We start from the raw sequence: 25,711 nt of genomic DNA on the forward strand, positions 1-25,711 counted from the left end.
GATGAGATACTGGGGAAGAAAGTAACTTTTATTAGAACACTATTTCCTAGGAACTGTGCTAGGTCTTTCATCTACATTAGCTTATTGTAACGCCCTTCTGCCGGAGCAAGATCACCATTAAGCCATTTTGACACAGATGGAGAGGTTAACCTACTGGGCTGTAAGACCATAAAGCCCATGCTCTTTCCTCTGGGAAGAGAAGAAAGAGATAAGGGTGGTTAAATGGTGCAGAAAGGAAACAGATGGAATCAAGCACAGCTTTGTTTAGCTACCTCCACTCACTGTGTATTTTCAGGTGGGGCTATCCCTGAGACACCAGGGATCAGCCCTGCGCTAGGGCAGGTCCTAATGTGTCATGCTTCAAGTGACATTAGTATATAATGTGTCTGGGGCAGGGGCAAGGCTGAAAACTTCTTACCCATGAAAGTTTCAGAGGCACACAGGAACCTTAGAATCTTGAATGGAGGCTACTATGCTTCTGGTCCGGACCCTGTAGCCTCCAGGATCTCTCTGTCTGTATCTGCAGCGCCTACGTGACTGTAAACCAATGATTATGGCTATATCTAACCTATTAGAACCAATCCATATGACCCTTGATAGGACCTGAATCCATTACCAATTCTTCCTGGGAGAAGATGTCATCAGGGTAGGGATATGTTCTTTCATCTTTTAGTTCAGAATGCCTAGCACAGTGCTTTGATCCTAGTACTTAATATAAGGGTTAATGGCAGTAAATGTGTATTGAGTTATTGCACTGGATAAACTGAATTGATTTCTAGTTAGCCTTGGAGGATTCAGGAAGGATTTTCCAAAAAAAAAAAAAAGTGAGCTTTTATGAAAGATTTGAAAAGGAGGAGAGGAGTGGAGTATACAACTTCCACCAAGAGGAAAAAGTTAATTTCTATTGTAATAGTACTTTAGAAAGACTATATAAGTACCTTTCTGTTTCTACTACTATATCCCTCTTCCAGGGCCCTCCTCTGAAGATGTTTCAGTTGTCTAGATGTCTTTTTGAGTCCTTCTCACCCAGAGAGAGAAGCAAGTAATGATTGTATTCAAATTTTTAGGGGCGTAGAACACCAAGGATTAATTATTATTATTATTAAATATAATTAATATTAATATAATTAATATTAATGTAGAACTACTAAGAAAATGCCTCTCAAATACTGTTAGAATAAATAATCAAACCAAAGGTTCTCATATCTGGCACAAAACAACAATGAATTGACTTACTCAGACATTATCAGAGCAAGAAAGAACGCTCTGGTTTTAATGGCAAAAGGAAAAAAAAAACGAAAGAAACACAAACTTTGCAGGTGCTAGTGACACTCTTGCAAGTTGTTCTTTAGGATGTAGTTTAAGAAATAATTGGCCCCTGGGTTAGGGAGAAATAGAACAGCAGAGGCTTTTGTGCAGGAGAACTGGCCAGGTGTGGGGCTGCAGGGAGACTCAGCCAGGTAACTAGCTGGCTGCTGCAGCCTTGGCGTGGCTCCCGTCTGGCCCAGAAGACACGAAGAATACTGCTGGGTGAGCTGCCATGAGGTGGTGATGGATCACGTCTGTGGCCTGAATCTTGAGAAGCCATGGATTCACTGCAGTGTGCTGTGGCCATATGTGAGCCCAGACCACATGTGAGGTTCTCTAGGAGGAGGAGGAGGGAGAAGCCACATGACATATCTTATACATCTTTTATTGCAGAAATTATGTTTGAATGAGCCAGAGTCCAGGCTTTCCCAGACAGCATGGTCTGCAAGTTAGAGACATTGCATCCTGATGGCAGGGGTGCTGGATTTTGGGGAAGCAATGAAGTGTTGACTGGCTCCTGAAGTTGAGCAACTGCACAATCTTCACCTCCTGGAGGGCTCAGAAATGAGAGGAGACAATTCTGGAGTCACTGCATGGGGTGGATGGAACCTGAGAGGCCTTATTCAACCTTCTAGAGTTTGCAGTTCCACGGCAACAGCTATGCTAAATAATTAGTCTGACCAAACCCTTCCAGTGGCAGGAAATTCACTTCTCTGTGGCATCTCACAAAGCTAGATAACTTTTCCAATTAATAGTCCTTTCCAAGAGTCTCATTCCAATCTTTGCATGCTGGTTCAACCATCAACACATTTTCACTCTCAAGAACTTTGTGGCTTTCAAGAACCTCTGTTAGAGATGGACCTTTCTATACTGTGGGGGCTCCTATAGTTGTGGGGGGGCCTTTCTATACTTAGGGACCTTCTTTTTCTGTGGGTCCTTTCATCTTTTCCACATATACTTATCCAATTGCCCTCAACCATGACTGCACATTAGAATCAACTAGAGAATTAAAAAAAATCCCGATGCCAGGCCTCACTAAATCATCCTCTCTGGGGGTTGAACCAAAGCACTGGTATTTTTAAAGCTCCCCAGATGATTCTATTGTGCCAAGTTTGAGAACCACTTGTTCTCTTGTTCACAGAATCTGGTTAACCTCTTAAAGGTCATGCTGTAGAATAGAGCATCCCAGATTTGAATCCTGACTCTATGACTTGGGCAACTCCCTGTGTTTTTGTGTTCTCATCTGTTTTTTAGAGATAATAACAGTACTCTCCAAAAAGAGTTGTCAAAAGAACTGCATGAGGACACATTAAGTCTAGATGAGTCTCTGGCATGTAATAAGTGTTCTATAAAGTTTGACTCAGAGCCTAGGACAGGGCCTAGCAAATGTTAACACGTTTGTGGTCTTACCATGAGGCAAGCATTATCGTACGCATTTTACATGTACTAGTCAATGCATTTTGTTGCACTGAAGACATAAGCAAAATATGTCTTCAGGACACCTCTACCTGGTAGAGCACATTGTCTCAGACTATCTTTAACTTACATCTTAGTGAAGAACCTATATCTCTTGTCATCCTATGTGTCTTCTTGCCTTCCACCAAAATCTCTCCTAAAGCTCTTCTATGAAAATTCTATACACTTTCAAAACATTCAAGGTGACTAAATTCAGAGTTCCTCCATGGTCAGTCCAATACCTTTTGTTGTCTATTCTCAAGACCAGTGTTTATTAATGAGCTAGGCATATAACATACCCAGTAAATTCTTTGTGGAATGATGAAATTTGTAACAACTATGCTAATATGCAAAAGAGAGGGAGAAAGGCTGAATTCCTGTGAATGGTGAGGTAGTGGGGATGCCTACTTATGTGTTAGGCACTTTTCATGCATCATTAATTTTCACAACTGTAAGAGATGAATGTTCAGGTAATCTTTTGCTGTGTAACAGAGCACACCAGAACTTAATCTCTTGAGGTAACAATTTTTTTGCTTGTGAATTTGTAATTAGGTGAGAGCATAGCAGGGATAACACCTCTGCTCCAAGATGGCTCAACAGGAGACTGGAGTATCTACTTCCAAAACCGCTCACTCCAGCCATTATGGAACCACTTTGGTAGCCTAGGCTCCTCACCTGCAGCCCCAGGTTGGCTCTGGGTTCGATGGGTTGGGATAGAAAACTCTTGCCAAGAGAATGCAGCTCTCTATCTCAGCCTCTCTACTCCCCATTCTAAGAGGAGCTGTGTCTGTGCTTGGGGAGAAGCCAAGCCAAGCAAAAGATTTCAACAGAGAACGGAGGAAACACACCCACTGAGGTTCTCATAGCAACATAATCACGCACAGGCAGCAGCCTATTTCGGTGGGAGCTTGTCTCAGCTCCCCTCCTCCCTGGTTAGTCACAGAATGGATGCACTGCACAGGCAGAAGCAGTGGGGTGGGGTGGGGGGAAAGTGTTGAACTGAAAGTCAGGAAGCTGGGGAGCTGCTCTCAGATGTTCCCTCAGCTGTCTGAAGGATCATGGACAAATGTCCTCCTTTCTCTGATCTCAGGGTCCTTATTTGTAAAGTGAGAGGACCAAAATGCTGTGAGGATCCTTTCCTTTCTCATTTTCATTGATTGTATGAGTACTGAGACTCTCTTGGTAGGGGATGAGATGTCTCAATCTTTTGTTTCTGAGAAAGATGCTAAGACAAAATGGGGTTCAAGAGGGTAAAAGTCATTCTTCAGATTTATCTCATTTATCCCCCTACAACTTTCTGCATGATGGCAGGATATGAAAGGGAAGGAGGATGACCAGGTGTTGTGAAAGATTCCGCTCACTCACCCTCAACACTAGTCAAGGTCTGTGGTCTGAGAAAGGAAAAGATCAAGGAGTTAGGCTCAATCTTTCATTTACATTCACTCCTTCCACAACACACACACACACACACACACACACACACACACTCACATGGGAGTCCATTAACTCAAGCCTGTTGCCCATTGTCTTTTCACTTGTTTTACTCTCCACTCCCACTTCTCTCCCTCCTCCACTTATTGCAATGCATCCATCCTCCCTTTCCCCTAGGATCAGGTGATGGAAGCATCTTTAGATTCTGGCCCATTTCTTCAATGGACTCTGAGGTTAGTTGAGGACAATCAGGCTCACATTTCCTGGTTGTCAAAGGTGATGATAAAAACAAATAGGGCATGCATGTGGGACTGATCTCCCTGTGTAAGTGCAGGGTTGAAGTGAAGAGAGCCAGGGTGCTCAAGAGCCTCTTTCAGGTCCCTGTCCTTGACTTGTGGGGTGAAAGCTTGAAAGTGCGGCTGTCTTTGAAGAAGTCCAGCCTGACTGGCCTGTTGCAAAAGGAGAGACAGAGTGCCTCCCCTTGTTCTATTTCCCACCCGCCTGACAGATGGCCAGTAAGACAGGGAAAAAGAAGCTCTCAAAGTGAAGACAGGAATGCATTGTATAAAAATTCACACCCCCTGCTGCCGCCCAAACTCACTTAAAAAAGGATCAAGAGAATCCTAATGGGTACGTGACATCCTCCTTCTCTCCCATAAAAGGGACTTCAAAATCTGGTGACAATGGGGGAGGGGTGAGGAGGGAGAAGAGAAATGTGTGGGCAGGGGGCTGCTAGGGAAGACTGAGGTAGGGGGAACAGGACTGCAGGCTCATCCATTTGACAGTCTCCTACCTTCTTTCCCAAACCACCTCTGGCTGAACCTCTGGCCCAACCTCTCAGCCTGACAGAGGCTTGGAGCCCCAAGTGCCTGGACAGGGTCAGTGGGAGAAAAGGAGAGATGAGAGCACACTTAGTACTAGAGTTGAAGGAGTTAAGGACCCTCCCTCACCCAGACACCCACCCCTTCGCTCCCGAAACCATAATTCGCCAAGGAAGGAACCAAGAATTGACGGAGGAGCTGGGGAGTTGGGGGTGGGGTGAGGTGGGGGCGAGATTACTATGGCCCAATCTTGCCCAGAGCTTGTCCTCGGTGGGAGGACGAACACCCGGGTCTAAGAACCTGCAAGAGCCCAGCTCCGGCGCCTGCTTTCTCCGAGCCTCCCGCGTGGCCCTGCAGCGTCCGCGCGGCCCTTGCCCTCGCTCAAGTTGTCCACAGCGCCGGGAGTGGAGGCGGCCAAGAGACCCCTGGAGCCTGGGGGAGGCGGCGGGCCCGGGGGCGCTGGGGGCCCTCCGTCTGCGCCCAGCCGCCGCCCGCTCTACCGAACCTCCTACCCCGCCCCCACTCACCCGGCTCAGCCCCTAGGAGAGACGCGCAGGAAGCGTGTTGCTTCGCCCAGCCGATCTGCTGAAGTTGAGAGGAGTTGGTGGCTGCCTCCGGCCGGCCGGACTTTGCGAGCAGCCAGGAGGGGAGACGCCGCCGCTGCCGCGGAGCCTTCGGGGCTGCCTCCCTCCAGTTTAGCCCGCAGCGCGGGTGGAGAGGGGCGGGGAGGGGGTCGGGTGCGCGAGAAGAACTTGAAACTGTGTGAAGGAATCCGAAGCAGATGAGAAGGGAGGAAAATAAAACAAAGTGGAGACTGCAGAAAAGACTCAACCGTAGTTGATTGTATCGGCTGACGCTCCAGCAGAGGGGCTGGGTTGGGTTTTTTTTTTTTCCTCCCATTCTCTCTCTCTCTCTCTCTCTCTTTTAAAGCTACACCAGCTCTCTCTTTCTCTACTATCTCTGTATCACCAAACCCTTGCTGGCTCTTATGGGCATGAAACACTCCTCCCGCTGCCTGCTCCTAAGGAGGAAAATGGCGGAGAACGCTGCCGAGAACACCGAGGTAAGGAGGCGAGAGGGCCGGGGCTCTCGGCGACCCCGGCAGCCCACCCCGGACCACCGCGCCGCCGCCGCTGTCGCTGCCGCCGCCGCCGCCGCCGCTGCTCTGCACCTAGTGCCAAACTTTCCCCGGCTCCATCCCGCTTGCTTCTGCCGGCCGTGTGTGTGTGTGTGTGTGTGTGTGTGTGTGTGTGTGTGTGTGGTGGGAGAAAGACAGTGCATGTCTCAGGTCCCCTCCCTCTTGAAAATGCAAAAGAGTAGCTCTCACCCCATCTCCCTCTCCTGCCACCCGCTGCTCGCTTCTCTTTCCCCAAGTCCCAAACCCTGGGCAGCAGCGCTCCTCTGCCCTCTCCTCTGGGCTGCATTAGGGGTCCAGAGTCCCGGCTTTGTGCAAAGCTGGGATGGGTGATCCTGGGGCCACGTTTGCTCCCTGCAGTGCCTTGACCATCTCCAGCCGCTGCCTCAGCTTTACCCTTCAAGCTCGAATCAGTCCCCAGCTCTCGGTCCCCGCAGCACCGCGGAGAGCTCCGGGCCGTTGGGTGGGGCGGGGGGGCAAACCGAGCCGGTGGTGGGACGTGGGCACCACCAACAGACCCACCCGCCCAGATCCGGGCCGGGGAGAGGTCTGCAGTCCTCGAACGTTTGAGCCGCCTCGGGGGCGCTAAACCCGGGTAGGAAGCGCTGGCCCAGGCCACCTTCAGAACCAGGGACAGCGCCCGCTCCTGCCGCAGCCGAGCCCGCGCGGGGTGGGGGCTGCGCGCCGTGGGCTGCAGAGAGAAATCGGTCTGCAGCCACTCGTCCCGCAGCAGCTTTGGAGGAGGTCGCTCTAGCTCCGCAAATTGCGCTCTGCCCCCCGCCTTTGGCAGCCCGATAGCTGCCCTTTCTCTGCTCTCAGTTGGCCCTGAGCCTCAAAGAGCCCTGCTGGGTTTTGGGTCCCACTGGAGGCTGTGTTCCCTGGCCTCTCACTGACCCTGCTGTCGATACAACTGGACTAGTCCGTTGGCTCTAGGCACCTGTAGTCACGAAGGGGATCAGCGTGGGCAGCCCCCTTACCTTCCTGGAGAAACGGTGCGCCGAGGTGGGGGCGGAGTGGGGTATGTGTGTGAAGATCATCCCTTACTCGGTGGCAGGAAAAAGACAGAGAGCAAACTCCCGGGCTCTATTAATAGCCGGGTGTCTGGTGGGGCTGCCGTACATTTCACATATGGTTACCCATATGCAGCGTGGGGCGGGGATGGAGGTGTGGCGCGGGAATTGTCCCTCTGTCTTGCTGGAATGCAAAAAGGTGCAGAGACCCTTCCGATCTTCCTCAGTAAGGTCTTAACTGCAGCTAACCCTTACACCACAGCATAGGCAGCAAAGCTTTTAAAATCTCCATTCTCTGAGACCCCAGAAGCAGAATGCATCTGGCAATTGTTGATTTCGAAAACCAAACAGGCTCTGGGGCTTGAAAACAGTAGGGCATTCAGTAGCTAATGCTGTCTCCTTGAGTTAGGGCAAAGCCAGCGTGGCCCCTCAACACTTCCTCTCCCCCAGCCAGCAAAGGCGCCTAGCCTCACAACAGAGAGCTAGCCTTACCAATCCCCTCGCACTACTCCCTCTGATCGCCCACCCCTGGAAGACGTTGCTAAAAATAGCTCAGAGTCAAGGCTGCACTTCTGTAAAGTGTTGGACCAGTGGGCACGTTAACAGTCCCTGCAGCCAGGTGGCTGGAGCGCTGGAAGCAAGAAACAGCTTTCTCCTGCTCTTCCCTGCCCCCCTCTCGGTTTCTAAAAAAAAAGTTTTCACGGGTCTTTAAGACCCCCACACCCCCGGGTGTTGCGCGGGGTCCGGGTGCAGACCCCTGCCAGACTCCGCAGTGTGCGGTAGCGGCTGCTGAGCTCCCCACCTTGGCCAGGGTTAAAGGCGTCCAGAGCAGGCAGAGCGACGCGCGCCAGGCTATTTTTACTTGCTTCCCCCGCGGCTCCAAGCTCCCCCTTCTCAGCAGTTGCACATGCCAGCTCTGCTCAAGGCATCAATGAAAACAGCAGTGAGCTCCTGCGAGGAAAAAAAAATAAAACACATCGCATTCCTGGCACAAAGGTGGGGGTGGGGAGGGACAAACCCAGCTGGGGCTCTTTGGAGAGGAGTGAGTCTGGGGGTTCAGTTCTTAGCAACTTCCCTTGAGAAGGAGAGGATTCAGACTTGGTCAAACGTGCCCAACGGAGGCATCCAGGCGCGTGACAATCACTTGGTTTTCCTCCAGGAACTGGCTGTTTTTGGAATACACCAGGACTAGAGCAGTACTTCCAAAAGTGGAGGTATTATGGGTTTGCCCGCATTATGGTGAGAGAGAGAGAGAGAGAAAGAGAGAGGCAAAGACACCTGTGTGTGTGTGTTTGTGTGTGTGTGTGGTGATGGTGGTAGTGGTCCTTGTTGCTAATTCAACGTCTTTATCAGACACTGACTCTGTACCAGGAATAATTAGGTACTCTGGATTGAAAGATGGAGGCAACCAGACCCCCACCCATAAGGAGCTCACAGTCCGGTGGACCACAGGGCCCAATAATTCAGTTAATTCTGTAGCACCTTTTCCCACTTTTTGTTAGTGTTGTTTGCAAGCACTTTATCTCATTTCCTCTTATAATAATCCTGTGAGGTAAGCAAAGGTTAATATTGATTTCATATCCCTATTTTATAAGTGAGGACACTGGGGTCGCAAAGTCAGTTTCTGAAAGTCACCTGATGGGCTGGGACAGCCCTGGGACACAGACTGCCACCACTTCTGATTCATTACCCTTTGCCCTACACTTGCTACTTTCAAAAAGATGTCATGTGTGAATAGAAGTGGGTGAGGAGTGGGGAGGACAGAGATACTTTGGAAGGAAGAGATGCAGTTTTGGGGGTAGGCAAAGATGATGGGAGAAGGTGTTTTTTTCCCACAGGTGAAGATAGGGAAAGACATTCTAATTGTCAGGCAGGAGGGAGAAACTGAAGAATAAGGCTACTTATACTGTGAGCAAAGCTTTCCTCGTTAAGTGAAGTTCAGAGCTGGGGCAGTGGGAACATCAAGGGCGTGGGCTTGGTGGGCACAGTATGTTCTGGGTGGCCCTGAGTGCACTCTTTAACTACTTTGACTTCAGTCCCCTTATGTGTTCACTTGAACTGTTTTCCCTTATGGTACAGAGTAGGCATAGGATATAAGGAAATACTCCAACAGCCCCTGGCACAGGGTACACATGAAGCAATGTTAGCTCCATTTACACTTTATTGGGTTCCTTGATATGCTTTTCCTCCTCAGCTAAAGGCATTATCACCTCTGCACCCCACACATCATCAGAAACTTTCTGATATGGCCTTCTGAAGGGTCTACAAAGCCTCTAGTCTGACTGCTCTGTCCTACACAGCTCACTATCAGTGCCCAAGGCAGGTCATCTTCACTTTGCCCTCACCACGGCAGTAGCCTCTCAACCGCAGATTCTTTTCTCTAATCCTGCCTCATTATCACTGCTCAATGGGTTTTCCGAAGCACAAATCTGCTCATGATCACAGATCTCTTTGAAAACTTACCACGTTGCCCTACTGCGTACAGGATACAAGATAAAGCCCAGTTTTCCTAGAATAGTGTATAAAGTCCTTTAGTACCTGCCCAGTGCAATTCTCTGTTTAGGCCACTTCCTGCCTGAATGCTTTTGTGCATACTTGTCGCTCTCCCTGGGTTGCTCTTTCCCCTTCTTCTCTGGGAAAAAAAAAAAATCTCCCTGAACCTGCAACACTCAACTCAAAGGTCATTTCCCCTGGGCACCCTTCCCAGGTCTCCCCTTATGGGGAGTGAATACTCATTCTTCTTCTGTGTTAACACATGTCTCATTTTTCCTATTATAAGCTGATTGGCTTTTTATATGTCTACTTCTTCAGTTAGATAATGAACTTTTTTGGGGGGGTATACCCTGTTCCTAACACTGTGCCTGACACACAGAAAATAATAAATGTTGATAAATGTTGACTGAACTGATTCATATGATTATACACAAGCAAGCTCATGAGCCTTCTGGGTTTTAGTCATTCATGACTTCCTGAAAATTGGGCTTTCTATTTCCCACCCCTCTGCTGCACTTTTGCTATTGTGGACCTTTAAAACTCAAAATGAGTAAAGATTCTGGGAATCAAGTTGCTGCAGAAACTCAAAACATGGGTACATTTTGGTTATTCATGTACCTATTCAATATTCTGTAATTACTGAGTCTTACTATGGGGTGTTCATCTGAATAGCAGATAAATGGATTAATCACAATGCCCAATTACGAACCATGGGGGGATAATGGACTTTTTTGAGGTGCTGCTTGCTTTACTGATTCTTGGTGAAAGCCTGATGCATTATTTAAGGTGATGACTCCCTGATTGGGGTTTTAGCACCTCAGAGGAGAGCCCCCAGGGGTGAGAAAAGAGTTTTAACAAAGGAGCCATTTTGGAGACTGTTTTTTAAAAATGTTCTATTGACTTATTGACCGAGGGAGAGAGGATAATTACGGGTCGGGAAAAATCCTACAATGGGACAATGGGGTTAGGAAATACTCATAGAGTATTTCCAATACTCTATTGGCTGTTGGAGTATTTCCAGTACTCATAGAGTGCTGCTCTATGAGTTATGGGGAGCACTGAGCTGACTTCTGACATGGTGTATGTTGGTGGCTCTGGCTAATGGATTCCTTTCCTCAGGAAGTCCTTTTCAACTGGAGTGTGTGGTTCTCTAGTACAAAGGTCAGTGAATTGAGGAGAAAGAGGACAAAAGAAGGAAGTATTTCTTTGAGGATGGTCTGCATCCCTGTCTCTTTCCAAAGAGTATGGGAGCTAATGAACTATCTCAGCTCTAAAGTCAGACTGCTTGGTTTAAAACCCAGCTCAGAACTCAGTAGGTGTGTTGTTAGGTTGAATATAACTTAACCTCTCTGGGCCTCATGAAATTGTTGTGATTATTAAATCAATTAATTCATGCAAAGGGTTTAGAATATGGTGAGTGCTCCATGAGTGTTTATGATTATTATTCCGCTAGCTTTTGGGAGTCTTGCTGAAAAAGTGCAAACCGGATAAGCTCTCCCACATTCTTGTTTCTCCAGCTGAAATGATCCATAAATGATAATCCACATCTATTTTTCCTCCCTCAGCAAAAACTGATTTCAATCCTTAGGTGAGCTCAGGAGAATTAAGAAGATACCCACATTTTATCCCCCCTGGGAAATTCGGCTCTTCAGAGTCCTAAATTGGCTTTTGGCTGTCAAGGAGGGTGAAACACAACACTCTCGTCTCCAATTCAGGAGTGGGTTTCATTTCCTCTTCTTTGCTAACTGCAATGTGAAATGATTATCACATACCAGTGTGGAACGTGCAAAAATCTATAAAAACAGTCCTTACACCTTGGAGTCGACTGTGCCAGCAGGGGAAAAGTAGGCAGCATGACAACGTGTGAACTGCCAAGGTAACTGGAAGCCGGATTGTGTTGTGTGACGTGCAGGCATTATTGTACCATTGTGAACTGACTTAGTGAAAACACAGAGAGAACACAGGCAGATAGGGACCTCCAAAAGGTCACTCTGCCCATGTTCCCGCTGCTGAACACACTTACTTCACCCAGGACACCAAGCTGGTTGCTTGGTCTCTCACTGAAAAGCTCAGGAGAAGGTGATTTCCCCAAACTTCTTACGGCTCTCGTATCCCAGTAGGAAGTTCTTCTGGAAGTAGAGCTCAATCTCTTCTATTATAAAGCCAGTCACCTTTGTTTATATTATTCCAAAAGGAGATAAAAATTGTCTGGTTGCCTTTGCATTTGGGGCTGCATTAGGACTGTTTCACCCTCATTGCTGGCTTATGTTCCAATGTATTCCAACCCCTGTGTCTCTGATATTCTGACATTAGCCTTCTCCTGTGAATAACTAGGAGAGGATTGTTTTAGAAGATTTGCCTTTCCTGTGTTATCCAGCCCATTGGATATTTCACACATCAAATGGCTTTTCTACTTCACTTATTATTAGAATTCCCTCAAGCGTCACAGCTTTCCCCAGATTTGTAATGGATGACCAGTAAGCAAAGAGCTCTTTTAAAAATGTAATTTAATGAGAGCAAACAGCTGATGTGCACATTTTCATAAAGTCATAGAATCTTAGAGCTGGTTGGAAACTCAAATCATTTAAACTAAGAGATGGAAAATCTTGCCCAATATCCCAGAGCTCTTCAGTGCTGGTGTTGAGACCATGTTTACTGCTAGGTCGTTGCCATTTATACATTGGCATTTATACAGTGGCTTTGGTCCTTTAAATATAGCATCTGATTTACTGTTCTTATTTTTTTGTGCTGATTTTGTAGTATGTCCTGACACATAATATCAAAAACCAGAGTTTCTGTACATATAATCTGGGAACTGTGTATAATGAGATCACAGTCCTTTTCACATACATTTAAAATGCTTTGGCGCATATCATCCTGTTCAATGTGTGCCATCATACATTATGTACACACACACATGCATTATATAATGTATGGCAGACATACATACATAACACTATGATTGCATATTATGCTCATTAAACAGATGAAGAAGCCAAAGCATAGCAGGATAGTGTTACTTGCCCAAGATCCAACAAGTAGTAAGTGATAGAACCTGGGATTCAAACTCTTCTAGCCACCAAGACCTGTACTTTTTCCAGTCTACCAAGCTATGAAGGCATCTGAGAGACCGAAGTAGAAACTTAAAATATGAAGAAAAAGAATGGAGAAATTAAGAGGAGAAATGAGGAATGGTGGATTTGGAAGAAATGGAAAACAAGATATCAGTCCCTTCCTTTTTCTGGGCTTTCTTTACCTGCCTCCCCCACCACCCTGACACCCTCCTTTTCACAGTCATCAATGCTATGCCCTGTGGGTGGCAGGGACCTGATATGACTTGTGGCTGGGACAATCCTCGTTCCACACCGCCTACTCATGTAAGATATCCTTATGCCTGGAGTCCTTGATGGTGGGCTAGGGGAGAAACTCTCATCTAAAACAGTATGCGTCTTTTGGGGGGTGAAATGAATAGCAAAGACTTCAGCACAGGAACTTTGGGTTTTAAATGTATCTTTGCTTTTATCACCTATGTTTGTTTTCTAGGGCTCCTGTAAGGAAGGAATGCAAACTGGCTGGCTTAAAACACCAGTAATTTATTCTCTCACAGTTCTGAAGGCCAGAAGTCTGAAGTCCAGGTGCCAGCAGGGTTGGCTTCTTATGGAGGTCCTCAGGGGGAATATGTTTCTCCCTTCTTTCCTAGCTTCTAGTTGCTGCCAGCTGTGCACACTATTCCTTGGCTTGTCAACACATTGCTGCAACCTCTGCCTTCATCCTCACATGGCCTTTTCCCCCATGTGTGTGTCTATATTTCTTCTTCATAAGCACACCAGTTATACTGGATTAGAGCCCAACCTAATCTAGTATGACCTCATCTTAACTTAATTACAACTGCAAAGAACTTACTTCCACATAGGTTCATATTCATAGGTAACAGGGATTAGGACTTCAGCACATTTTGGGGGAGGGGGACATGATTCAACTTGATTCAACCCACAACATCATCCGACATAGTGTCCACATATATTAGGTCTGAGTTGAAAATGGCAGACGAATGACTGAATGAATACATAAATAGGCTTCAGAATAGTTGCAAAGTTGATGAAGGTAGTCTCTCTCCTTCAAGTCTCTTTCCTTCTGCTCACTCAGCTGTCCACCTTGCCCACTGGCTTCTCAGTGTCTTGATAGGGCCTTCCTTCCTAGTGCAGTAGAAATAATTATAACAAGAGCTGCCATTTTATGGGGGCACCTGGGTGACTCAGTCGTTAAGCGTCTGCCTTCAGCTCAGGTCATGATCCCAGAGTCCTGGGATGGAGCCCCGCATTGGGCTCCCTGCTCAGCGGGAAACCTGCTTCTTCCTCTCCCACTCCCCCTGCTTGTGTTCCCTCTCTCGCTGTCTCTCTCTGTCAAATAAATAAATAAAATCTTTTAAAAAAAGAAAAGAGCTGCCATTTTAATGTCCATATTGTGCGTCGGGCACAGTGTTAAGCGCTTTGTAAGCATCGCCTTATTTAATTTACGCAAGATTACAATGCAGCTCTTTCTATTTCTATCTTGCAGTTGAAGAAGTGGGAACTCGCAGTGGTTGATTATAGAGCTAGAAAGTAGCCAAGGTGGCGTATTCTCAGAACTGGAATGTGCTTTCCTGTTGACTTGGGCCTCTCTCCTGTTTTTATCTACATCCCTAACTTTGAGCTTATTCTCATCTTTGCCCCACAGCAGCTCCCACTTGCTGAAAGCTTCAGGGGATTTGGGAAGGAACTGATATGCTGCTATGCATATTACAGAAAGGACCTATGGAGAATTGGAGCCCGTCACTCTGTAGCAAGCTCCATGTATCAGATCCCCTCATCCTCCTAGGAAGTTTGCTTTGTCATTGCCAAAGGAATTATTTCGGTGGTATGATTGTGAGCCCATTACTAGCTTCTCTGAGGGGCAATTCTGGAGGGCAGAAGGGATAAGGATTTTCTTGGCACCTTCCAAAGAGTTAAACCATGTGGGCTGCTGACTTCTTGCCCGAGGCGCTGTTGTGTGAGGTTAAGTGTGCAGCCCCTGGGACTGGCACGCCTGGGGTCGGATCTCAGCTTACCAGCCTGCGCAAGTTACTATCCTCATCTGTGCCTTGGCTTCATCATCTATGATATGGTAACAGCACTTTATCCCATTGAGTTATTATGGGGATTAAACGAGTTATTTCACATAAAGCACACTCCTGGCATATGGTAAATGCTCAAAACAGATTAGCTATTATTTGTAATCTGGGCTTATCCAGTGCTGCCCCAAAAGGGGCAGCGGATGAATAAAGGGCCTTTACCACTGATGTTATTAGGCCAGTTTTGACAGAGCTGGAGCAGAGCAGTCAAGGGAGGGCATCTTTGATTCAGGTCATTCAACAACTGAATCACTGATTCAGCCAGAGCCATGAAGACAGCTGAAAGACAAAGCTCTTTAGCACCCTAGGGGCCCGGGGACCCCCATGTGAAGTGCTTCAGTCACAGGAGGGACGAGGTTCTCTGCGACCCACAGGCTGGCCTACCCCACTCCCAGTTCTCGGAAGCAGGTGTTCAGCAACACTTAAAGAATGATATGGAAACCTCACCGAGTACTTACAGATGTGAAGGAAATGGGAGATCAGGAGAGTTTCAATCATGCCCAGTTGCAGAGCTTTTGAGGGAAGGCCCAATACCCCAGATTTGTCTGCGCCCTTCGTAAGCCTTGCTGCTAGAAAAGAGCAATTCCTTCTTGATTACTGGATTGATAGATAACTTTCCCCCATGTTCCTACTGAGAGAAACTGAGGCACAGGAGAAGGGAAGAGAGAGGACAGAGATATTGCCCAGGTTCATGTAGCAAATCAGATGTTTGATGACTGAGTTAAACTCCCTGTCTTTTCTGCCATAAATCTAGCAGAATATATTCATTGCGTGTGAGGTCTGACCTGAGGGAGGTTCAGCTAAGACAGAACCGGGCTAATGCCAGTATAAAGGGAAGGGCCATTAGCAGACTCATCAATTAGGGCCCTATTTGTAGCTCTATTGTGAAAGGTAATCTCTTTGGCCAAAGTAAAGTACAGTGGTGGCCTTTGAAGGCTGGGCCTGCTAGAAAATGGAAGGCTGCAATTCCCACAGATGCCTTAAATTCAAGGGCTTCATCTGCCCCTGACAAGCAGTCATGACAGCTGCTCTCTAAGGGGGCTCCATCAGACAGTCCCACAAAAATGATTACAGTCCATCAGAAGTATAGACAGGATCCTAATTAAGGAATGCTCTCTACTTATATGCATTTGGTCAACTCTTGCCTCCAGGTACATAGTAGGATAATGATGAATATTTATTGAATGAATAAAGGTAATAAACCTGTAAATCACACATATGCCACACCAGCTTCTTTTTGTTAAAATCTCTTTCTATTCGCCTTCTCCAGAATTCAAGTTGTTCCAGAGTGGGACAGGGGAGCGTTTTGGAGTCAGGTTTGAGTCCCATCTTCATCCCTTCAGGATTATAAAACCCATCTTACAGGGTAGCCATGAGGATTAAATCTGCATGGAATAAGACATAAAGAAGAATCTTGATCAATGTTTTCTTTTTTTTTTTTTCCTCCTGTTTTAACTGTTTATGTGCCCAGCTTTTGTTTTGTTTTTAGGGGAAAATCCGTAGTTCAAAGTGGGAACAGTCACTTCTAATGTTCAGTTTGAGTGGATATAAATGACCTAATCCAGACTGGAGGGCGTGTAGGTGTTTTTACGTGCAGGGATGTTTGCATACGCCTGAGTCTGTAGGTCCATCATTCAGAAGCACATGCTCGTGCACCTACATAGTTACCCTCTGTGGTTTGCAATTTGTAGTAGGAGATACACATTCAATTACCAGCTTGGAGCTTCTGAGCTCGACCCGGGGTTTGATGAGCCGACACGGGGGAGTGTGTCATATGTGGGACCCATGCTGGGGTGAGGTCGAGTGTGGGAATCTGAGGGAGAGTCTTATAGAGACCGATCTGAATTGCAGAGGGTCAGGAAGTTTATGCAGCCCTAACTTTGCTGATGGGTAACATTTATTGTGCAACTCAGGCGCTGTGGTTTTCCTCTGGGCTGGGTTCTGCGTCACCTTCTTTTCTAACTACCCACCCAGGCCATCTTATCCCCTCTTTTGGCTTCATTAGTAGTTTATATGCTGATGATTCCCAGACTCCAAGCTGCAGCCCAGATATCTCCTCTGAGCTTGGACCCGCATAGCTGACTGTCTACAGGACATCCCTACTCAGATGTCTCTTCCCACCAACTTGCCTCTCCTCCTGCTGATCCTCATCCTGCGTAGTATTAATTCACCAGTCGTAAGCCCTGAATCTCGTACCTCCCTTGTCCACAGTGAGCAATGATTCCATATTCCACAGGTTTGTCTCTTTGTCCTGAACTTACCCTCCTGTTTCTGGTCCCACTTCTGTAATCCTGGTTCATGGCTCCCCATCTCTTGCCTGGATCTCTGCAGTGACCTCCTGGACACTGTTCCCACATCCTCCCTTTCCTTGCCTAAATTTATTTCCTAGCAGCATGAATGTGTGTTCTAACACGGAAATATGATTATACTTCTCACCGAAGTTACCCTTCGGTGACTTTTCCCTTATCATTAGGAGAAAGGTCTCCTCCTTGGCACAGCTCATAGAACTCTACATGGTCATGCCCCTGAGTACCTTTCCACCTTCTTTTCCTTCATTTCTTATAAGTCCTTTCTGCGCACTCCAGCTATCCTCAACTGCTTCCCTCTCTTTTCTGGGTACCTACTACTCTTCCTTCAGGTCTCTGCTTACATAGCACCACTTCCTGGAAGCCCTCTCTGATACTACCCCCTATTCCAAGTCTGGCTTAGTTCTCCTTCCCATGTGATCCCATAGTACCCGTGCATTCTCTGTCATAGCACATATCACACTGTACTTGCTAATTTCCTTGTCTATAAGTCCACCATAAATTTTGTGAGAGTGGGGACTCTGTGCTGTTCACCATTGAATCCCAGCACCCACTACAGTGTCTAGTACCTATTAGATTTTTAAAACTGTTTGTTCAACGAATGATCATTGCTACACGCAACTTTCTTCTACGGAAAATGTTCTATGGATGCTAGTGTTTAAATGGATATCTATCTATTGGTCCCTTCCTAATACACTGGTCTCAACTATGTCACACAGGATCTCACTATAACAAGAAATCCTCCTGACCCAAAGCCATGCTGTAGTTAAGCTGTCCCTGTTAGAGGTTTCAGTAGCATAGAAAAAGTTGTTGATGGACAAAGCTAGAATTGCAGGAAGAAGCTTTAGAGTCAAGGCAAACTGCGTAAGAGGAGATTTTTCAATAAACAAGGGTATAAGTTTAATATCTCCCCAAACAGGCAAGGTGTAAGTTCCAGAAAGGGTGGGGGTCAGGGTTTTGCCTGGGCGATTGGGAATTCCCTGCACTTCAGCTATGTGGCAGGATACAGCAGAGAGATCACAGAGGCTCCCCTGAAAAACCTTGCTTGAGGCAGAGGAGTTTGGGGGTTTGGATCAGACAGTATATTTTTTTCCCAGGATCACTGGCTGATGTGAGCAGGAGACCTAGTGGGCGATGTCCCTGCATAAGGGAATCTGAACTGCCTTGAGGCTCTGGCTCCTAACTGCAGGCTCCTGTTCTGGGGCTTAGCTGCTCTGGAGAGTGGACACGACTCCTGTCCCCAGCTTTGCCCAGGCTCCTTTATTCAGGGTTATATTAGTCCAACACTGCTATTCATTCCTCTGTTTATAAGGTTGAAAATAAGATGCTCTGTATTCCAGGATGTGAAGAGAACCAAATCAATGGCTTGGGCTGCCAGTACTGCAGGGTCCTGGGACTTTGTCCACAAGGTCAGATCTGGTGGCTTTTCTTGGAGGCTTCACAGAAGCTCTGCCAAGCCTGCACCCACCTACTTTTCTTCTTCCAGCTCTGCTTCAGCATCAAAGATCCACAGTCTTAGAGCTCTTGAGATCCATCCCCTCACCCTTGGAGTGTACTCCACATGATCCAGTCAAGACAGCCAGGCCGTGTCCTAAGAGTAAGGAGGAACTGCCTCAACTTGCCTTGATTATTTGCTCCAGTTCCTCAGGCCCTCAGCTGATACTAGGTAGTGTAGAAAGAGTTGAGAACCAACAGGCAGAACCCATGATCCTGACTCTGTTTTCATCTGCCTTCTATGACTCTTAGCTACCAAATGAAAAATGGATGAGTTGATCCTAATCTATCCTACTTGACAGGGGTGCCTCTGAACTAAAAGAGGCCAGGGGAATAAGGCCATTTGGGAAAGGGAGGAGGTATTGTGCAAGACTCAAACTTTGTTGTGATTCACTTGCTATCTCAAGTGCCTCCCAGTGCAGCGTTATGCCAATTTCCCCTTATTGAGTTGTCAGTGGAGTTGGAGACAAGCTCATCGCCATCCTCCACATGGCTTCCCCTTCCAGACATGCCCACGTGTGCTAAATTCGTGCTGTGCAAAATGGGAGATGTTTTCCCCCTCGGTGGCAAATGGCATAGAAAGTGGAGGTTTGGGGAAAAGCAAAAAGATGCTGTCAATCTGGGCTTTGGCTTAGTGAGGAGCAGACCTCTTTTAGGGTCCTGATTTGAACAAACTGTGTAAGGGTAGGCAGCTTGCAGGCAACTATTTATCTGGGAAAGAGTGAATCTTCTACAGAAACCTCTGCCTTCATTTTTGCTTTCCACCTGCTGGCTCAGTCTCCTCTGTTCTCTCTCATTTCCCAGGCATGTGCTTCTAGGCTTCTAAAAGAAATGGCTCTTTCTTTTTCAGGCAGGAGAGACTATGAAGGGCTTACCATTCAGGTGGCAGGGGAAGACAGCCTCAGCTTCTTGGTTCTGGGCTCCGTGGGCCTGGATGTTGGAAAGAATCCAGTCTCTGGCAGCAGCTCCTTTAATACCCACTCAACCAGGCAACTGATGTATAACCTTACTTGGTGTCACACGTCTAGCCTATTCTGAATGTGTGCAGAGCTAAAGGAAAAGAAGGGGACTATTTGAGCTTCAAATTTCTTAAAGGCATACTTCTTTGTCTTCCCCAGTGTGCAGTGTGAGACTATCATTTTTAAAGTGCTGGGACCAGGTTTATCTCCCAGATACAGACCCAAACCAGGATGTCATACTCCTTTGGGTACCATGGCTGGTGCCAGAAGCTGAGATTCATACTGGGGGCCTGCAGAAGGGGTGATCCTATGTTACCCTCCTCTGACATGACCTCTCCGCCAACCTTGGAGACCCCTCTTTGTTACCCACTGTTATGGACTCTCATTGCACGTGACCAACCTATGACATTAGACACTGTTGGTCATTGGGTTTTTCTTGATAGCCTCTGCTCTTTGGTGTCCTAAGCCCTACTTTCTCCTGCCTCTCCCACATCTCTGACTTCTCTCTCAATCTCTCACGTGGGTTCTTCTTCCTTTCACCTCTTAGTGATGCTATCTCCAGCTTACTGTCCCTGGATAATCTCATCCTTTTCCAAATCTTGTGACATCCAGACCCTGGCTGGCTTTCTCTTCCTCAGTGTTCTGCAGGCATTTCAGTCTCAACATGACCCAAACTGAGCTCCTTATCCTTCCTCTGAACTTGCTCATCTGTGTCTCCCCTTGTATACCTGTCTTCATGAAGGGCATTGCCATTCTCTCCTTCATTCTAGTCAGAAATTGGGAATGATATAAGAGGCTTCTCTTATTCTCACCTCCCCTACCCAATCCCAGATAATATATAACAAAATCTTTTTAACTCTATGTTTAATTCTACTTTGTTAACATCTCCTTTACCTTATCCATACTGCCTTAGATTAGACCCTCATTATCTCTTGTCTGAGCCACTGTAACTGGCTTCCTTCTTCCCAGCTTCTGCTCTTGCTCTTTGCCAGTCCATTGGCTACACCAAAGCACGATGCCTGTGTTACAGAAGGACTCAGTGAATGTTCGTGGAATGAATGAATGAGTGAATGAGTCATGGGTAGAGATTGCCTACTCAGAGGAGCAATGAAAGGTGATTGTTCTGCAGCTGGTTGCCTTTGTGAGTTAACGTTAGGGATCACCATTCTCTATCTTATTTGGTCTTGATGGTGATGGTTGGGTATTAAATAATTTTAGGATGAGGTCTTAGGGATTTGGGAGACCTTGCTTGCTATGGGACAGGTCTTTTCTGAGGCTGTCCTTGACCCTGAGAGTATTGCAAAATAAAGAATCAGGGAGTTTGAGGTTCTCAGTTGCTCTGCATTTACTATGTAGCATTATTCTTTGGGATGGAGAAGAACAAAGATTATGATAGAGAGTGAATCTGAAGAAGGAGCTGAATCCATAAGGAAGTATCCTGGTAGTTCCTTACGTGAAACATTGTTCAACACCCCCAGCATCACCCAATTCCCTCAAAAAGTTCTAATGTGAGCTTCCATGGCCTCTTTCTTCCTCTTTCCCTTGTGACAGAATGGTTTTATCCCGGAGGTGCTGGAAGCCTTTTGCCAGCTCTCTGACTCGTAAACCAAATCTAGTTTGAGCCTATTTAACAGATAATTCCCATTTAAGTTTCCCTTGTATTTCAGCTTTCATAGGGATTTTACATTTAGGTTGAGTAGCTGGCTAGGTGACCCTAGTAAGTCCCTCAGGCTATTTGGCCTGAGTTAATAACATCTTACATGCAGCCAGGGGACAGGACTTCATGACTCGTTGAGGTCCCTTGCAGGTTTCCATCTGTTAATTTTACTTTTCCAGCTGCAGGTTTTAGTGAATATAATTGTGCTCTATACTTGTATGTGCTATCTTCTCTTTCCATGGTAATCTTCCTGTGATGTCTTCTATACTTTGTTGTGCCCTGATCTTTTTGAAGAGCTGGCTACTTGCTTCTAGGTCACTTCGCCTTCAGTGTCAGGAAAATGCATCACTTCAGTCCCTTTCAAGGGTTCTGGAGATGAGAACCAGGATATGAGAAAAGAAAGCACCAAAAGTTACCAGTCTTAGGAAAATATTTAGTAGCAACTATTTTAATTCAGTCAATCGCTTCAGCAGATCCATTCCCTACAGTATATTGTTTTGCAGTAGTTTGTTCTGTCCAATTTTAGATAATGAATAATCACAATTATATCAGGTATTGCTCTAGTGGTTTCCTCCAAGGAGCCTAGGGTGACTTAGAACATCTTGGAATTCTTTTCCAGCCCCCACATCTGAAGGATAAGGCAGAGCTAGGTGGAAAATGAGGGCAGGAGTGAGAGTGACTCTTTTTCAGATGGGGAGGCTCTGAAGAGAGGTGCTTTGTTAAGGTCAGAGAGTTAGTTTCAAGGCCAGAGCCAGGCTCTAGGTACTGATGGTCTTGTGCATCAGGTTACTGTGTTTATTTTCCAAGCTCTGCTAAATTCATCCTGTCTTTTCTGCTTACTGCAAGGTAGTCTCTTATCCCCTACAGAAAGCCAAAGAGTTCAGTTTTCTCCATGCTTGGTGCCTAGTTAGCTCAGTGTCAGAGCCCTGGCTAGGAATCGAACCTGGATCTTCTGGCTCACCTTGCCAGGAGGGCCAGTGACCAGACTGACGTTGGGGTGTGGCTTGCATTCTAGGCTGCAGGATGTGGTCTGAATCCATTAGCTCTTTCAGTGGAGATCACCAATATGAGTTGGATTAGGGGTCAACCTGCCTCAAGGTGGGGGTGTAGACCAAAGATGTCTGGAGGCCTTTTTCTAAGTGTACTGGTATCTCACATTTGTTCCTCCAGTTTGCTCTCCATCCTTCTTCACCCTGATTTGTGCCCTGTGACTAAATTATAATGGATTGTATCAATAAGCTCCCTTTCCCAGCTCCCCCAGGCCTCTGGCTGGTAGAGTTCCACCAGAGAGGAGCAGAGCAGATCAGAGAAGGGAGGGGAGTGAAGTTAGAGTAGTTATTCTTCCAGCTCCTTCCCTATGGGGTCACTGTCTACTCTTTTTCAAAACTGAAGCTTTCATGTAGACCTCTCCATATAGGCATCACCATCTTTGGGTTCCAGTAGCTTCTCTCCTCTTGCCTCCTTACAGCTAGAGGTCATCACACAGCTCCTGTGTTACCAGTCCTATGGTACTGCCACTGTAGCTTCCACTGAGCTACTTTTACAAACAGAAATGCTTGATGGCATTCATTGAGTACTTTCTACACTCTAAGCACCTTTCGAAGCTCTTTACATGGACTATTGAATTTAATTCTTAAATGATCTTCTGAGTAGATACTAATAATGTCCCCAGTTTACAAAGGAAGGAACTGAGACAGAAGAGTTTAGTAAATTTCATAAGGTCACATAACTAGTACGTGCTGGACCCTGGTTCCAAACATGTATAGTCATATACCAGAGCCCAAATTCCCACTGGTTACCAATGTGGTCCCTGGACCAACCAAATCAGCATCATCAGGGAACTTGTTAGAAATGCAAATTCTCAACCCTACTTCAGACCTACTGAATCAGAGATTCTAGGGGTGGGTCCTGCAATCTATTCTTCAGGTGATTCTGATGCCCACTCACGTTTGAGAACAACTGCTCTGCACTGAACCTGCACATGGGGTACATGTATCTAAACACTCATCACTTTCTTTGAGAGCAATTCACTCTCTCTGTACCCTGAGATTTATGTGGTTGAACTAACATGGCCAACTTCCATTCTCTAGCCTATCCTAGGCTGCCTTAAATACCATGCATTTCCCTTGGTTTTGGCAGTTTCTATCTTCTGTATTTTGGTTATTCTGATCAGCCAGAAGCTCAGGTTCCCCTCATGGTTGGCTTCTCAGGGCTGTGTACCTTTTTGCTCTGGCTTTGTCTTTCAATGACCTTCTCCTTTTTCCAAGCCTCAGCTCTCTAGTTGTGAAAACAACAGTGATAAATAATGGGAAGACATGAACCAAACCTGCTCATAGTTTCTTTCTTTTAGCCTCATAGAGGCCAGCATTTAAAAATCAAGACATTTCTAATCAGAAGATAATGTCATGGGACACTGGCCACCTCTTAGAGAAGGTGCCCATCCTCTCCCTGCCATAGTCCACTGCTTACCCGTGGTGGGTGTCATCACCTATATTCACACACTCCACTAGTTCATGTCACCACCTTGGTCCCCTTGGACATGCCTTTCTATCCTTGGGCTCCATTGTATTGAATCTAGTCCCTTCTCTTTCTATAGATGGGAATCCAAGGCCAGAGAGGGTAAAGGCTGACTCAAGGATGCACAGTGAGTTAGTGGCAAGCTGGTACCAGAAATAAGAGCTGTTGGATCTAAGCATGGCCCTAAGTGGGATGACTTCGAATGGAAAATGTTTTGGGCAGGGGCTGTCTTTGCTGGCCCCATAGCTCAGGATCTTGACCTTGGAGCAACACTGCCTCTCCTAAGTCTGTGTTAAAATTTGGGAGGCAGCTTCCTTTGGGCTTGATTCCATGTTCTTTAAATTTCTAACACAATGACCTGAAATAAGAATTATAGATTCTTTCTTCAGAAGATGGGTATCAAGGTCATGTGAAAATAGTGAAAGTGCACTTAGCATAGTACCTGGTTAACATGGTAGCTGTTGTTTTGTTTGTGGTGGTGAGTGTTGATCAGGATTGCTACATGCTCACCTGTTTTGAGTGAATTCAGAAAAGAAGACCTGGTTTGTGTGTCAAAGTTAAGCCCAAAGAGATCTGAGGCCACATATGGGCCCCTTTCACCTGGGAGGACACCTAGGGAACGGAAGGGGAAACTGGACTCAGAAATCCTGCCTACAGCCAACTCTGACAGCATGGAAGTCCTGACTTCTGTCATTTACTGACATCAGGGACCTAGGGGGAAGACACTTAAATTCCAAGCCTTAGTCTTCTCTCCAGGGACATTTGTCCACCCATCCACCCATTTATCCATTTAATTAGTTGTTCCTCCAACAAGCATTTACTGAGAATGAACTACATGCCAGCCCCATGTCATGCATTGTGATAAGCCCTGGGGATGCAACCAAGTAAGAAATAGTCCTTGCTTTTGAGGAGTCAAACAAGATACCAGCCATTACAAGGGAATTGTGGAGACTGACGGAGGGGTGCCAAGGGAGCATCGATAGAAGGATGCTGTTGGGGACGCGTGGATGGTTCAGTCGGTTAAAGCATCTTCCTTCAGCTCAGGTCATGATGCCAGGGTCCTGGGATTGAGTCCTGCATCAGGGTCCCTGCTCAGTGGGAATCCTTCTTCTCCCTCTGCCTGCTGCTCCCCCTGCTTGTGCTCTCTCTCTCTCTCTCTGTGTCTCTCGAAGAAATAAATGAATAAAATCTTTAAAAGAAAAAAAAGGAAGGGTGCTGTTGGGGGAAAAAGGACAAGACTTGTAATTTAAAACAAGACTTCACCATTTGCTAAAAACTGCAATGCAGGAAAAAGAGGCAAGTTATGCCCCCTGAAGGCTGTATGCTTCAATTCCCTCTGTTCCTTAACATTTCTTAACACCATAGGCTTTCTTTTATACACAGATGAAGCCTAAGCCTTCTCCTCACTTGTCTTGCAGTTAGGCAGGAGAGGAATTTCATGACATTCACGAGGGGAAGGGACTATGGCACTCTTGGAGGGGGAAATCCCATGATTCTTTTTTTTTAAATTTTATTTATTTATGTGAGAGAGAGACAGAGAGACCATGAGTGGGGGGAGGGATAGAGAGAGAGGGAGAGGGAGAGGGAGAAGCACACTTCTCGCTGAGTGGGGAGCTCTCCAGGGGGCTCGATCCCAAGACCCTGAGATCATCACCTGAGCTAAAGTCAGAAGTTTAACTGACTGAACCACCCAGGTGCCCCAATTCCATGACTCTTAATACGAGATCTTGGGACCCTCTGATTAGTAACCTTAAAACGCTGTCCTTAAAAGGAATCTTGTAAAGCATTGACCTGTCATTCTGTGGAGATTTATCTTTCTCTGATAGGCAGATTGCATGTTCTGTGACCAATTTCTTTAGGACGGAGTTTAATGTGGTGGGGAAGGTGATCAAAGAAGACTTGCTATAGGGAATGATATCTGAGTCTCCTTGAAGGCTTATTGCAGTTGTCCAGGTGTGGGTCGGGCAGATATGTGA

The 25,711-nt window shown here is 46.5% G+C and overlaps 1 protein-coding gene across 1 annotated transcript in view; it reads left to right on the top strand.

Moving 5' to 3' along the window:
• The first annotated feature begins 6,003 nt into the window (after positions 1-6,003).
• The window catches only part of PRMT8 (protein arginine methyltransferase 8), a 90,814-nt gene continuing 71,106 nt past the window's right edge, over positions 6,004-25,711 (top strand). The window contains exon 1 of the mRNA XM_044385389.3: positions 6,004-6,078. Within this exon, the coding sequence (XP_044241324.1) occupies positions 6,004-6,078 (75 nt within the window). The remainder of the gene's footprint in view (positions 6,079-25,711) is intronic.

This window comes from Ursus arctos, unplaced genomic scaffold (assembly GCF_023065955.2).
Source record: "Ursus arctos isolate Adak ecotype North America unplaced genomic scaffold, UrsArc2.0 scaffold_26, whole genome shotgun sequence".
NCBI classification, from domain to species: Eukaryota; Metazoa; Chordata; class Mammalia; order Carnivora; family Ursidae; genus Ursus; species Ursus arctos.